Source organism: Aedes aegypti, chromosome 3 (genome assembly GCF_002204515.2).
Source record: "Aedes aegypti strain LVP_AGWG chromosome 3, AaegL5.0 Primary Assembly, whole genome shotgun sequence".
NCBI classification, from domain to species: domain Eukaryota; kingdom Metazoa; phylum Arthropoda; class Insecta; order Diptera; family Culicidae; genus Aedes; species Aedes aegypti.
Window position 1 is genome coordinate 341,530,075 of NC_035109.1, and position 15,976 is coordinate 341,546,050.

General features: G+C 44.1%; 3 protein-coding genes across 3 annotated transcripts; 1 reads left to right on the top strand and 2 right to left on the bottom strand.

Annotated features, from left to right (window-relative positions):
* Window positions 1-3,606: 3,606 nt before the first annotated feature.
* Window positions 3,607-4,176, top strand: LOC110678571 (histone H4). The gene has a single exon (XM_021851596.1). It carries the CDS (start codon window positions 3,818-3,820, stop codon window positions 4,127-4,129), a length of 312 nt encoding a protein of 103 aa, XP_021707288.1. The 5' UTR covers window positions 3,607-3,817; the 3' UTR covers window positions 4,130-4,176.
* Window positions 4,177-8,765: 4,589 nt separating this feature from the next.
* Window positions 8,766-11,001, bottom strand: LOC110679035 (histone H1-like). Its single transcript, XM_021852963.1, has one exon. It carries the CDS (start codon window positions 9,592-9,594, stop codon window positions 8,914-8,916), a length of 681 nt encoding a protein of 226 aa, XP_021708655.1. The 5' UTR covers window positions 9,595-11,001; the 3' UTR covers window positions 8,766-8,913.
* Window positions 11,002-15,461: 4,460 nt separating this feature from the next.
* LOC110678932 (histone H2B) lies at window positions 15,462-15,976 on the bottom strand. Its single transcript, XM_021852600.1, has one exon. It carries the CDS (start codon window positions 15,886-15,888, stop codon window positions 15,514-15,516), a length of 375 nt encoding a protein of 124 aa, XP_021708292.1. The 5' UTR covers window positions 15,889-15,976; the 3' UTR covers window positions 15,462-15,513.

Sequence of the window (15,976 nt, forward strand, 5' to 3'; positions counted from 1 at the left end):
ATATGATCATCTTGTAGACCGCAAGTTTGTTTGTTAGGGAGGCCTTCGAGCGACGGTTGATGATTGGGTAGAGGCGTTTGAGCAGTATTGTGCTTTTGGTAACTCTTTCATCGATGTGTTGGCGGAAAAGCATTTTGCTATCCATGATGAGGCCTAGGTAGCTTACAGCGTCAGACCAGTGTATTTCTGCTCCTTCCACTTGGATGTTTGTTGCTGGTACCATCCGGTAACTATTTTTGTGAGGGAAAATGATGGTTTGGGTTTTTGCTCCGTTTACGCAAATTTTCCACGTTTTGAGATACGTGGTGTATTCGTCGATGCCTTTTTGGAGCTTTGGCACCAGTGCTCTTATGACTCGTCCCTCGTAGCTTATCGCAGAGTCGTCTGCGAAAAGTGAGAGAGTGCCATTTCCTGGGAGGGCGGGGATATCCGACGTGAAGAGATTGTACAGTATTGGCCCCAAGATACTACCTTGGGGGACCCCTGCATTTACAATGTATGGTAGCGAAGAGGAGCTTCCTATGCACACTTGCGACGTTCTTTCGCTGAGGTAGTTTGCTATAATCTTTACCAGGTAGGTGGGAAAGTTGTAGCGGAGGAGTTTGTGTGTGAGGGCATCGTGCCACACGTTATCGAACGCCTTTTCAATATCCAAAAAAGCCATCGCCGTCGACTTGGATACCGCTTTGTTCCGCCTCACAAGGTTGGTGACTCGTTGGAGTTGGTGGATCGTAGAACGCCCCCGTCTGAACCCGAATTGTTCTTCGAGGAGAATATTGTTGTCTTCTGCATGCTCAAGGAGCCTGCTATAGATACACTTTTCAAACAACTTACTTAATGACGAAAGCAAGCTGATTGGGCGGTAGCTCGATGCGAGTGTGGGGTCTTTCCCTGGTTTGTGGATCGGCACAACTTTGGACAGCTTCCAAGCGGACGGAAAGTAGCTGAGCTCCAGGCAGCTATTGAATATTTCCACAATGAGGGAGTGCGCGTTGGGACCCAAATGCTTGAGGACAATATTGAATAGACCATCAAAGCCAGGGGCTTTCATGTTACGGGAGAATCTAATGGCGGACTTTAGTTCTTCTGTTGTAACCTTTCGGTTGGCTGGGAAATTATTTGGTGTTTCAGTTAAGCGAGTCTTACTGTCCCTTACTGCCTCTTCCATCGGGCTAGCGATGCCTTGACCTAGTCTATGAGATGCCATGAAATGGCGTGATATCGTATTTGCCTTTTCAATTGGTGTAATATATTTAACATTGCCGTCAACTATTGGTGGGATAGGTGTCGGTTTTGATTTTAGCACCTTTGTTAAACGCCAGAAGGGCCTGGAGTGGTTTGGTAAATTTTCAATATCCCTACTAAACTTATTATTTCTAATCTGTTGGACTCTACTAGCTATTATCTTATTCAATTTCTTGCATAGTATTTTTTTAGAAAGATTATGAGTGCGTTGGAATTGTCTCCTTATGCTGTTCCTAACCGCAATAATTTTTTTAGTGACACTATCCAGTTGTAAAAACTCACGTGATATTGTAGTCGCTGGGATGAATCTATCCTCGGCCTCTCCGATTGCGTCGGTAATCGATTGGATCGCTCTATCGATGTCCTCAGTTGTGTTTAGCGTGTGATGGTCGTCCAGGCTTTCTTCAACTAGTTGTTGGAATCGCGGCCAGTCGGCGCGATGGTAGTTCCTTCTTCGCTGGGGTTCACGAAGGGTGATTGAAGTGTTCACCTCGAAGATTACCGGCAAGTGGTCCGATGACAGTTCGGTGAGGGCTTGAGGTGTCGTTACATTGTCGGGGATGTTGGTGAGGATAATATCTAGAGTTGAACCCACTCCGGCTGGGGAGAAGTACGTGGGCGACTCCGAGTGTACAATTGTATAATGCCCTGCTTGAGCATCGTTGGCTAGCACGGATCCGTTTTTGTTGCTCTGGGTGTTTCCCCAGATTGAGTGGCGAGCGTTAAGGTCACCGGCGAGGATGAATTTACTGGGCCTTCGAGTTAATATTTGGATGTCGTTTTTGAGCTGAGTTGTTGTTCCGTCTGCGTCCTTGCACTGTATAGGACAGTACGCCGCAATCAGGATGATAGGTCCATTGGAGGAGGTCATTTCGATGCCCACAGCTTCGGTGATGCTAAGGCGGAAATCCGGAAGCATTCGGAACTTGAGGTTACGTCGGATGGCTATAGCTACACCACCTTTTCTTGCAGTGATACGGTCCACGCGAATGACTTGATGATCTGGTAGGCTGAAGTTTTTGTTTGGCTTTAGGTGCGTCTCCGTTATGAGAGCGACGTCGATTTCGTGTGTTCGGAGAAATTCAATGATTTCCACCTGTTTATTTGCCACCGAAGAGGCATTGAAGTTAAGCAGTCGAAGAGAGAATGCTACGATGCTGGTAATAGAATCGCATCATTACTGCTACTTGTTGATCGTTGGTACGGCATGCCCTTGTTTGCTTGTCCAATTCGGAAAACAGGAGCGCCAATTGGTCCATGGAGTATGGTGCGTCGCTTGGGGGTGTGTTTGCCGCTTCCGCATATGTGCGAAAACCAGGTGGGGAAACCGGAGGTGGTGGGTGCCGTTGGGTTTGGGATGGAAGCGATAGCTCCGGGAAATTTTCACCAATGATGTTGATTTCCTTCTTTGGCTTTGGGCGGGTCCTTTGGGCCACCGTTTTGCGGATGTTGATGAATTCGTTCCGTTTGGGGCAAGTACGGCTCATCGAGGAGTGGTTTTGCCCGCAGTTCAGGCAGGCAACAACAGCTTCCACTTCACAGGAGGCCGACCGATGATTTTCACCACACTTGGAGCAACGGCTTCTCATGTGGCAGTGTTTCGATCCGTGCCCGAAATTCAGGCAATTTCCGCATTGAGTCACTTCTCTGTGGACCGGTTTGTACCGCTCCCATTGCACGACGACGTTGCCCAGAGCTCTGATACTTTTCAGTTCCGTTAGGTTTGTTGAACCTTTGACCAGATGGAGCAGGTACAATTGGTCGCGGTATTTGACGGCCTGGTTGTGGCGCCGCATCTTGAATATCTGCACCAGTTGCAGATTAGCAATCTTCAGAGTGTCCATCAGCTCACTGGTTTCCATGTCGGGAAGGCCTCGCAAAACCACTTTAAGCGGCTTTTCAGAGGCGATGTCGTGGGTGAAGTATTCCGCTTTCACCACGTCGAGGTACTCGGTCACCGATTTGTAGTGCGGAGTTGATGGGACCGTAATTTTCACGCCATCCGTAAGGAGGCGCAGTTCCGCTTGGAGCCCTTTGGCGATGAGCTGATTTAAATCCCTTACGAGATTCATCGAGTTTCCCTTGACATAGAAGGGCGGCAACTTCTCCTTCTTCTGGACTCCATCGGAAGACAGAGTGGCGTATTTGTTGGAGCTGAGTAGCTTCTTGTTGGCTTGTTCCACCGAATCCGCAGCGGTGGTGTTTGGGAGCCGGCGCTTGGTGCCAGTGGGGCGAACTCCATCAGATGGAGTGGTTTTTCCCATGGCTGGGATGGCTGAATTTGCAGGCAGCAACACGAAAGCGAGGTTTGATTTCTCGGTACGAGCGATAACTGAACGCGTCTTGCCAAAACGAATGGCGAAAACAGAATGAGGGTCAAAAAACCAGGCAGTCCTCTTTTATATGCTCATATCGATGCAGGCAACCAATCGGAAGCCACGGAAGAATAGAACAAGCAAGAGAGGAAAGAAGAACTCAACCCTCGAGTGGGTATAAAAGTGGCCGCTAGTGTTTGGCGCAGCCATCAGTTCCAGTACTACCGTCGTCGAACACAGAACCAAATTCATCCAAAATGACCGGCCGTGGCAAGGGAGGCAAAGGACTCGGAAAAGGAGGCGCCAAGCGTCATCGCAAGGTTTTGCGTGATAACATCCAGGGTATCACCAAGCCCGCAATCCGTCGTCTGGCTCGTCGTGGAGGAGTCAAGCGTATCTCCGGACTTATCTACGAGGAAACTCGTGGTGTGTTGAAGGTGTTCCTGGAAAACGTCATCCGTGATGCCGTTACCTACACTGAACACGCCAAGCGTAAAACCGTTACCGCTATGGATGTTGTCTACGCTCTGAAGCGTCAGGGACGCACCCTGTACGGTTTCGGAGGTTAAATCGCATTCCAAAGTTTCGCTCTTCAAACGGCCCTTTTCAGGGCCACCAAACACACTCATCAAAGAGTTGATATGACAAATGTTCACACACACTAAAAGCAAGGGTAATCTAATGGGACAAGCACTACACGCTTTTGCAGTCCGGCGGTGGCGTGGCTTGGGGAGAAAATTCTCGTCTCCGATTGGAAGACACCATAAAATGCCAATATATATATATCGTCCCCTTAATGCTACAACTAGATAACTCGAAAATCAAAATTTTGAGATGTGCAACTTTGAAAGTATGACCGTTTAACAAGGTGATGGTTAATCGCAGAGATTATGATTGAAAAATAATCTTTAACTTGTGTATTTTGAATCACACGCTTAAGACCTGTGGATATTTTGCAGATCTAATTAAGAAAAATGTTTTGACATATTGAAGTCAAAAATTTCGAATTTCGAGTTATCTAGTTGTAGCATCAAGGGGACGATATATATACATACATAGTCTAGTCTAGTCAGCACTGTCATTTCCCGGGGTGGCACACTACTGTTGTTACTTACTTGTTGTGCTTCGGTTTCGGTTCGAAAACAACAACCGCTATGATGCCACGCCGGTGAAATCCAGTGCGTGCATCTTTCCATACCAATCTCACGTGCATGCATCTCAACTCCGGACTTCAGTGTAAGGTACGGAACGCTCGTCGTACCACTCCCTATTTCACCCTCATCAAATTCCATTAGGATTGCGTTAGGAACTTCTTAGTTTGCCTCGCTCGGTTCCACAATGCGATGGACGAACAAATATTTCATCATGTTCCACACTGTGCCTTATGAGAAATGTCCCATAATGTCCCGCTCACTGGATGCGGTTGCAATCAATATTTACAAGCACTGGAATTGTGTTCGCGCACCCGAAACGAAACGAATCACCGAACCGGGAGAAAGACGGGAATTTGAGAAGGTCACCGGGAAAATCGTTTTGAACGAACATTTTCAAGCTTCGAAGCTTTCATTGAAATGCATTGAAAGTGGATGATGAAATGTCTACCGTAAAATGGGGTGTTTTCAAGCAACTTCTAGTATGTCAATAATTAAACAAAGGACAGCCCTACTACAGTAAGGACCCGATTTTGTCAGCCCCTCGATGAATTTCAAATTTCGACATGGTTACATGGACTTTTAAAGAGGGTACGTGGTAAAGCATGACGATACCAATTTTTTGACAAATCTAAAATTGGCTGACAAAATCGGGTCAGTACTGTATTCTCTCGTCGCGTGCCAAACACAATGCTGAGGATCCTATGACAGATTTCTGAGATAATCATGAAAATGTGTGATTTTTGACGTAACTGCAAAACAGGGTTGTAAAGGAATTTGACTTTCGCAAATGAAACCATATTATGCCAACAACAAAACATAATCTTTTTGATCAATAACTTTGATGCTTTCATTCATTTTCATAAGTTATGCTCAACCTTAATCAGATAATACATCAATATTATCGAACTTGGAACTCCTGCAAACGCAAACCGTTTTCTTTTAACTGCTAGATCTTTCATAGTTATTAATCTGGAAACTGTCAATACTTCGTAAAATTGTCTTGAATTGTTTTTGATACTTGAATGCAACAGGATCATAACCTATATACAGTTAACTCTCCCTAACTCGATATTGAAATTGGCTTGAATTGGTTTTGATACTTAAATGCAACAGGATCATAACCTATATATTTGCATTTGCTTCTTTGAATGATTGTTCTTCTTCGTCTTCGAAAATAGCCCCTATTTGTTTTGCTGGTCTGCTCGATAGGTAGACAGTTTGACAGTTCGATAGGTAGATTTGGTTTCACTCTTCGCGCAACTCGGGTGCCTCTGAGAAATAAAAAAAAAAAATTCCCATTTTTTCAGGGCTAGACATTTTAGTAATATTCAGTAACAAACAAAATAGTCCCCTTAACCTTTACAATGCAGTTTTACTTCACGGAACAAGCCTAAAGTATAATGGAATATATATCGGCATAAATCGAACGAGTTTTGTAACTTGGAAAAAGTAGAAAAGATAATCCCCTAACACCCCGCTAACTTTCAAAAAGAGACTTTTTCCATAAGAAATATTAAAAGGCGAAATCTAGATAACATTTTCAAAAGCTTTTGTCTGCGTTGTGATCTCAATTAAATATACTTATGTTCTGGGTTACCCACATATTTTTGTTAATATTGTTTCATTGTTTTGTAGTTGAATCTTTTTTGCCAATAAAATTCTTTCAAAAATGGTTTGAATCGTTTTCAATATCTAGACTCCACAATACCTAATATTAATAGATATCCCCGATCACATAATGCAGCTCACAATCCTCCGAACAAAGCAAGCATTTCAGATGACTGATATATCGACTTCCGACGTTTTTGTGACTTTTCAAACTTGATGGAGAAGTTCAATCCCTTAAAACCCCACGAGTCCTTAACACCCCATTTTACGGTACTAACTTCTTAAAAAGGTTTCACTTTTCTCAATAATTAGCAATGTAGTACAATGTTTGTTTGATTTTTTGAGCTTGGCTCTAACTTTTCGACTCAAGAGTTTGAAAGAAAAGTTTACTAGCCTAAAATAATCTTGCCGAAAGTTTTTGCACTCAAACATATTGGATACAAAAAAAAAAAAAAATCCTAAGTTGTTGAATATCCATACCACAATAAATCCAGATTTCCTTGGGAACAGCATTTTAAGAGTTTCTAATCTCTCATTAGTTAACTAATCGATTACAAATTGAATAGGTAAGGTAGATGCTGCTACATGTGTGGGTTTGTTTTATTTTTTTAATTCACCCTAGATTTAATTACTTTAGAGAAACATCAATTTAATGAAACACTGATTTATTTTGGCATCTGGAGTTTTTGTCGGCCAAATTATCTGAAACTCGGCAGTAAGACGCACTTGAAGAGCATAATGTTGATAAATAGCAGTTAAGGCCTTCCTTAGTGTAGTGGTAAAGTCGGTCCCAACAAGCCATGTGAGCAAAATGGTCACATAAAAAATAAAGTGAGAAGCCGGCCAAGAAAAATGAGAAGAAGAAGAGGCATTCGCAAAACCCCATGTGCGAAATAAATCAAAAGAATGAGCACAAAAAATTTTGATAATGAAGACGCGTTCACTCCAACGGAAATGCTCCACGTGTAGTAACAGCGGCGGAAGTAATTTACCGGTTTCAATTTGAGTGTCAGGAGCTCAGGGCCAAATTTTCGAGCCGCAAATTTTTCTCGGTGCACGCAAGCAAATGGCGGCGGTGCTCACTCTCTTTCTCTCGTACCCAAACTGCGATGGGGATGTGAGGCGTTCGATTCGCCAATCACGCTTAAAATCAGTTACACGCAGTGGGGAAATTATTCCTCTGGAAGTTGGCGATCGAAGTCCCGTTATGTGCAGTTCAGAATCAATCGAAAGGCACGATGATGACTGATTCTGAATCTTGCTTCGGTACCTACGAAATTGTGCGGCAAGCACAAACTGTATTAATTTGCTCTCATCTTTGGAATAGTGGAACAGCATTGGATTACGAAAATCAAACATACTGAGCAAGGTCGACCCATTGGCCCCGAAAGATTGAGATTTTCAGAAGCCAATCCCTGGGCTTAGTATATTTTACTGCCAATTAATTTAATTTGCAACATCCACAAGAGTAATTTGATTATTCCGCAAGGAAAATAGTGGCAGTTCGCTCATACTGGATCAGCTGTCAAGATTACTTTGGTAATTAGCAGCAAACTGTACTTGACCGCTCTACTTGGGATGTCGATACTCAGCCTGCCCAGTAGGTCCGGTACGTACGGACCTGTGAACTAGACTATCGAAATGCATACATTTTGCATTTTGACATACGAACGCTTTATGTTTCGTTTTAGCATCAACTCACATCCAGGCGTCGGTAGGCGCGTGGTGTACGCACAGACCTAACGATCGCAAGGTCCTTGGTTCGATTCCAGGTTGCTGCGAGAAACATTTTTTGTTGCCAATGTTTGGCTTTCATAAGGCAAAGCTATGAATTTCAACCCGATTTATTGTGGCGAATTTTCATAAGTGCATCCAATGTATTTCGATAGTCCATTTGCCTGAGTGTATTGAAAACGCACGGGCCTATCGATCGCAAGGTCCTTGGTTCGATTCCAGGTTGCCGCGAAAACATGTTTTGGTTTCACAAGGCAACGCTACGAATCTCAACCCGATTTAAATAAGGCTCCCCCAAAACTACGCGACGTTTTACGGCGACAGCGACACGATTTCGTTGTCGTGTCGCTGCAAGCACTCTTCTATGGAACCATCTTGACTGACACGACGCGAATCGCTGCGAAATCGCGTCGCTGTGGCTTATCAAACAGTGCATCAGCGAAATCGCGACGTTTTTTTTTTTTTTTTTTTTTTTTGTCGCTGTCGCCGTAAAAAGTCGCTTAGATCTGGGGGAGCCTTTAAGTCGACAGACGTCTTCAAATCCTTGAATCATTCGAGTGTATCAAAAGCTGTTCCTCTAGTGGAGGTTTGCTTTGGGTACGGATGCACCGCTACAGTGAGTGCCAGCCAGTGCTGCATGATTGGCCAATTTTATTGATTTGCGAAAGGGTTCGGGAAGAATTCGCCATTCAGTGGCAAAGTGCACGTAACTTTTCGGGGGGATTTATTTCCCTCTGTGAGAGGAATGGAATATCATTGACTGTGCAACTCTTTGTTCTAAACTTGGATGGTAGTCCTGAAAAGGACTGATTGGATGTTAGATACTGTTTTACAACAGTACGGTTGCTGTCCCAAATTTACTTCTTGGCAGCGGTCTTCTTCGCGGCAGCTTTCTTGGCTGGGGCAGCCTTCTTCGGTTTTGGGGTCTTGGGCTTCTTGGCGGCGGTCTTGGAAGGTTTGGTGGCCTTCTGCTTCGGAGCAGCAGCCTTCTTCACACCACCGGCCTTTTTGGCAGCCTTGGCACCAGCAGCTTTGGCTTTCTTGGCTGCAGCCGGCTTCTTGGCTTTCTTCTCGCCGGCTGGCTTCTTGGCCTTCTTCTCCCCAGCTGGTTTCTTGGTGGCCTTCTTCTTCTCTCCGGTAGCCTTCTTGGCCTTCTTCTCGCCGGCCTTCTTCGGTTTCTTCTCACTGGCGGCCTTCTTAGCTTCAGCCTTCAGCTTGAACGAACCGGAAGCGCCGGTGCCCTTGGTTTGGACGAACTTGCCCTTCTCGACGCCATTCTTCAAGGCCTTCTTGAGGAATGGGGCAAGCTTGGCGACATCGCATTTGTAGTTGGCGGCGATGTACTTCTTGATGGCCTGCAGGGACGATCCGTTGCGTTCCTTCAAGGTTTTGATGGCAGCAACAACCATGTCGTTGACTGGGGGGTGGGTCGACGGCTTCTTCGGCTTGCCCTGTCCCTTGGGGGCCCTTGGCTTCTTGGTCTTGGCTGGCGAGGCAGCCGGGGCTGCGGCAGCGGCTTCAGTGGCAACTTCAGACATCTCGATAGGTAGCTAGAGTAACACTCACACGATGGCGATAGTAAACGAATGAATGACGGAAATTCTGGCAACAGTGCGGTGTTCGATTTCGTCGTCTGTGTTAGGGATGCAGACATGGTCGTCCACTGGATGACTGTTCGCGAAATATTGTACATATTTTTGGTAACACCTTTTTAAAACGCATTTTTCCGGTAATCGCACTAAGTATTTGCCTGTCTAGTATGTCCGTTTGGTGAGTGCATGAGTCTCGCTAGCAGCCCGTCATCGCCACATCGGGCCGGTTTCGCGAGAAGCACCGCTGAGACATGTCTTTACAGCACCCGTGCGCCATATGGTGTGGCTTTGCTCGATAAAACAATCAATAGTAACTATTGAAACAATACCACCCTGCACGGCGGTGGTGAATTTGGCAACATGAATGGTTGCTCTTTGCGGTGACATGCGGGTATAGCCAGTATGCCGGTGTCTAATGGCCCCTAATGAGCCTCAAACAAAGTCATTCCCAGTGCCGACGAGCGATGTTACGCGTTTGGTTTTAGTAAACTTTGAACAATGTTAATTTGATGTTTTTCATCAAACATACCGAAAACTTGGGCTCGACTATGACGTCAGTCACACGAGTTTGTGCCATTTTGTCCGGAAAACAATGTCACCAAACACTAATCACCTTCCACCTGTGCACTGTTGGTTGGTCGAATGTGTGCAAATTGCTGGCATTTGCCTCAGCCATCGGCGGCAACTGCATTGGAAAAGGACAGTGCACGTGCTACTATGGATCTAGTTTATCTGAGAATGTTTTACTTCAAGAAGCAAGCAAGCAAAGCAAGCACCCTCCCTGCGGTGGAATCTGCAAATGAGCTAGTGCGAAATCTGCCCGAATAGGCATCGGTTTTGCTAGCTGCAGTTGCATCGAATGAACATTCCATACAATCTCTTCTGGCGGCAGTAGTACCGGACATGTCGCGCTGAATTCGCGACAAATTGTTCTCGGAAGTCCCTAACATGCCCCACGGCACGTGTTCCCGGTGTAGAAACTGCACCCTACACTCCCCCGATCGAGATATATTTTTGTGTACAGTGCCCTCAGGGGCTGTTCAACGTGTCTGTCCGTGCTAGTACTGAGCAACACCCGAGCCAGGAAGCCGAATGGCAACCACACAACGTGTCATGTCACCATCATTCGCAAATTTCATAACGCCAACAATGACCATTTGCAACGCGCCCACCACCCATTGTTTCGTTTGACCCGTTACATCTCGAAGACACACCACCCACCCATGAGCTATGTGAATGGGCCCCATCAATGGGAACTGATTGATGGCATTATCGAGCTTATCCGATCGATAACATTTGCATCAACTCGTCCCCTTAATGCTACAACTAGATAACTCGAAAATCAAAATTTTGAGATGTGCAACTTTGAAAGTATGACCGTTTAACAAGGTGATGGTTAATCGCAGAGATTATGATTGAAAAATAATCTTTAACTTGTGTATTTTGAATCACACGCTTAAGACCTGTGGATATTTTGCAGATCTAATTAAGAAAAATGTTTTGACATATTGAAGTCAAAAATTTCAAATTTCGAGTTATCTAGTTGTAGCATCAAGGGGACGAACTGTTGTTCGATAAACGTTATTATGATAGCCTGAACTGCTGGGATGCTCTTACGAGATCGTTTGTAATGGGACGCTAGAAAACATAATGAGCTTCTTTCCAATACGTTGAGAAGAAACTTGTCATCATGCCTGCCTAGCTAGCTAGTCCTATGATGTCAAAATTGTCTAAACTACTAACATGCAGCACAACCGATAGCAAAAATGAAGTTGTTAAGGTGCAACATGGCAATCAGCATAAATATTGAACTTTAAACGTTCTGCTAGTGAATGAAGTGTGGTTAAGGTACAACATGGCTGGCACAACATTTTTTTTTGACGTTGGATAACGTCCTTCGGCAACATATTATGGGGGTACAATTTCAAAAAACGAAAAATTGAGCATGTAACGAAAAATGGTCAGGTTTTGACCGCTAATAACTCAGCCATTTGTCGATCGATTTTCAATATTTATTCATCAATCGATCGGAAATTTATCTACGCGTCGATTCAAATGGAGGACACTATTGATTATTGGCAACAAAATATTGAAAAATCGTAAAATGTTGACCCCTTTCTTATCTAACCAATCACGTTCAAGCACATTTTTGGGTTACGCTTCCCACTATAAAAGCGCACCGGTCCTGCTTCTTCCCTCAGTCTTCTTTTTGCGGTCGGACTGTGCACACGGTCGGGCGAGTCATTTTCGCTTTGCCTTTGCACCCGCCGTCACAGTTCAATTTGTGTCGTCGGAAGAGGAAGACGCAAGGTTGATTTGCGGCGGCGATGACGATGGCTTGGGCGCTTCTCCGAGCAGTGAACTACTGCCGCTCGGAAAAACGTCCAAGCCGTCGTCATCACCGCCGCAAATTTATCCGCGCTTGCAGATTTCGACTTTGAATTCAGCATCGGTGGTCAAGAAGCAAGCCCGCTAGGAACGAAATACCACAGGCCCTCTGAGTTGCTGATCCGAGGAGCTGCTTCTAACCGAGCGTCGGACTTGTGAAATCGCTCAAGATTTTAAATGTGAGCATCGTTTGCAGATTTCGACTTATGCCCGGTAATCAACAATCCGTTGCTCTTGTGCGCCATCCACGTCACGTCATTTAGCTGGTTCGTCGTATAAGCAAATCGGCGCTTTTCAGGGCCATCAAATGTGTTGAAAAGAGTTGAAAGAATAATATTTTCGACCTTATTACATCTTATATTTCTCAATCAATCTCACAGCTTCATACAAAATTTAATTTGTCAGGAATAATTGAAGGCACGACAATTTGATACTGTATTCGTGGACGCTGCTGCAGTGCCGTCACAACATTTCACAACGATTGTAAAATAGAGTGGCATTTCCAACAGCTTCTTAGACTTGCCATATTTTATGAGAACATATGTAACAAAATTGCGACATATTTAGAATGCTTCTGAAAAGAAATTCTCATTGAACAATTTTCATCATTTTGGCACCCATGGATCAGAAATTTTCCTTCATACAAAAGAAAACTATTGTTTATCAATAGCTAACCATTGAATATTAGGAATTTTTCTACGAATCGACTCCATTAATTCGTCCCCTTAATGCTACAACTAGATAACTCGAAAATTAAAATTTTGAGATGTGCAACTTTGAAAGTATGACCGTTTAACAAGGTGATGGTTAATCGCAGAGATTATGATTGAAAAATAATCTTTAACTTGTGTATTTTGAATCACACGCTTAAGACCTGTGGATATTTTGCAGATCTAATTAAGAAAAATGTTTTGACATATTGAAGTCAAAAATTTCAAATTTCGAGTTATCTAGTTGTAGCATCAAGGGGACGAATTAAAACTATTGATTTTCATGAATAAACTATTGAAAAATCGATAAATATCATGTCTTATAAAAGCATATTTTTCTTGTGTATTCCTAGCACAGACATCATTGCTCGATATCTTAGCCACTTTCGTCATGCAAAGGGAAACGCCCCTTTCGGCCTTCTTCTTACTCCTCTTTATTCTATCGTGTTCAGTCGAAGCCAACCCGCGACATCAGTCAATCGTCGACCAGCAACCGGAGAAGGACTCCTATCGGAATAAATTTTACACATTCGTCGCTGCCGCTGCTTCTGCTCTTGTTTATTCTCAACCCAAGCTAAATGCTGCGGGTGAAGTCGCTCATCATGGCCATGGGCATCCAGCTACACCATCAAATTCGTGGAGAACTCGTCTAGAAACCTTGAAAATTGCCATCGGAGGAGTGAGCAAACCAACGAAAACAACGAAGCACAAAATTACCGACTGCATTTCGATTTAATCGTCTTCGGTAATCTTTTGCTGTGTTTCTGTCTAACAATGGATTGATAACCCAGTTCGATCGACGGTGACTAGCCCCAACCGTCCTTTTCAGGACGACCATTTCATTTTGAAAGAGTTGTGAGAATTTTCTACCGTGAAGAGTGACATTACTGGTGATTGGATGTGATTGATTCAGATTTTGGTCAGTAATTTGCATGCAATCATTCATCACGGCTAAATAATGCTTCTGGAGAATCACAGTGTCAAGAAATAAAATTCCCATTGTGTGCGCGGTCAAGTAAATCGCGAACGGCACTTGAATTAAGAATCTATCACGGTTTGCCTCGCAATTAGTGATGATTGAATGATGCCGTTGTCGTCTTCGCATGCTAGAGCGATCAGTATCAACTTGGCGAACAAAGAGCTAAAACTTATCAGCAACAGCTTTGTTGACGTTTTGATTTGGTAAGAAATTGTCGATCGAACCGAAATACACACACAGAGAAGACTGCAAAAATGCTAACGCCGCCCGACCCGAGCGACGGGAACCTAGATAAACTTTGTTTGCCATTTATCTCCGTTGAAAACTTATCATTCGAAATTACAATTGATAACTAAATATTAATTATTCAATAGTGGCCCTGTAAAGGGTTGTTGTTTGAAATTGTGCTTCAATGCAATTTAAGCGCCTTCGCCACGGATACGACGAGCCAGCTGGATGTACTTCGGCATAATGGTGACACGCTTGGCTTGGATCGCGTACAGGTTGGTATCCTCAAACAAACCTCTGGAATCGCAGAACTGAAAATTTAATGGGTTGTGCACTACATATATATAATGCTAGTGATACATTTTTCGCATCGATATATTGAGTGGTACTTGAGATTAACTTTTCATATGGAGAGGGTGATTAAAACACCGTCCCGTGGCCTTAATCAAGAAGTCCTGATCTATTTCACCGCCAGCAACAACGATTGCTGTGGCGCACAAGATTCGCAAACTCTGCACCTGTTATGATGTGGAGCTGGGCTTGTCAGATGATTATGGTGATCAGCGCAAAGCCGAGATCACTATAATGAATTGTCGGGCTCTACTGGTTTGCTTCTCCATTTCTCCGGATACCACAATGAAGCAGAAGAAGTTCTTTATGGTGCGAAACTTCTCCGAGTATCAAAAGGAGACCATGCCAATCATCGTGACAGGTAATTTCAACATCGATTTGAGCAAAGAGGAGAACACAGAGTTAGCGGACTTCATGGACAAGAGCCTCAACCTCACTATTCGGAATCCACTAAAGCAACCAATCTTAGTGGATCATGAATGGACCTAACGTTCAACCGGTATATTTGGAGAGCAAAAGATACCGCTCATGCTTCATCTTCCATCGACCGGTTCTATCGGTGTTGAAGTGTTAACCGGACCAACCAAATAATAACACTCAATGTCCATAATAGATCAGAATTAACATGCAACAAATAGTTTGAAAATTGATCAGATTTTTTGTCAGTACCTAGAAATCTTTCATAAGTTCGTGACGGTCCTAAATCAGGAAATAGAAGAAGCTAACGTTATCCAACGTCAACTTGGCGGTCGTATCTCGGAAACAACCTCTTACTTTTTTGCAATCAGCAGAAATGTTGAACGTACGAAGTGGATCTTCTTGTTTTAAATTCAAACTGATGGAAAAACTTAGATCTAGGGTTTTTTTGTGAACAGATTTTTCCCTATACTGCTTAACAATTAAATTCCTATTATTTATTACGCAGCTGAATGGGGATCCAAATCTCTGCAACTGTAATCGTTATAATTAATCAATACTGAAACTGATAACATCGAATAAATAAAATGAATTGAATAAATTCAAACTGATAAGAGAGGGGGGTGTTGTCACGTATGAAGTCACCGCCGTGGCACTACCTCAGTCGGTTCAATAGTGTGATAAAACAGTCTAGTGTCAGATTTTCAAAATCAACTCTTTTTCGGGATTGAAATAGTGGCCCTGAAAAGGGCCTTTTGGTTTGGTGTGATTGAACGCAGTGTCGGTCGTCATTTACTTGGAGCTGGTGTATTTGGTGACGGCCTTGGTGCCTTCCGAAACGGCGTGCTTGGCCAACTCTCCCGGGAGCAGAAGCCGGACGGCGGTTTGGATTTCGCGGGATGTGATCGTCGAACGCTTGTTGTAGTGGGCCAGGCGGGAGGCTTCGGCGGCAATACGCTCAAAGATGTCGTTGACGAAGCTGTTCATGATGCTCATGGCTTTCGACGAAACGCCAGTGTCGGGGTGAACTTGCTTCAACACCTTGTAGATGTAGATGGCGTAGCTTTCCTTCCTGCGCTGCTTCTTCTTCTTCTTATCGCCCTTGACAATGTTCTTCTGGGCCTTGCCGGATTTCTTCGCGGCCTTTCCGCTGGTTTTCGGTGCCATCGTGCTGCTAACGTTGTTTTAGATTCCAAACGAAAACTGAAACTGATGCCCGACCGAACCAGTCGGTTCTCTTTTATACCCGTAGAAT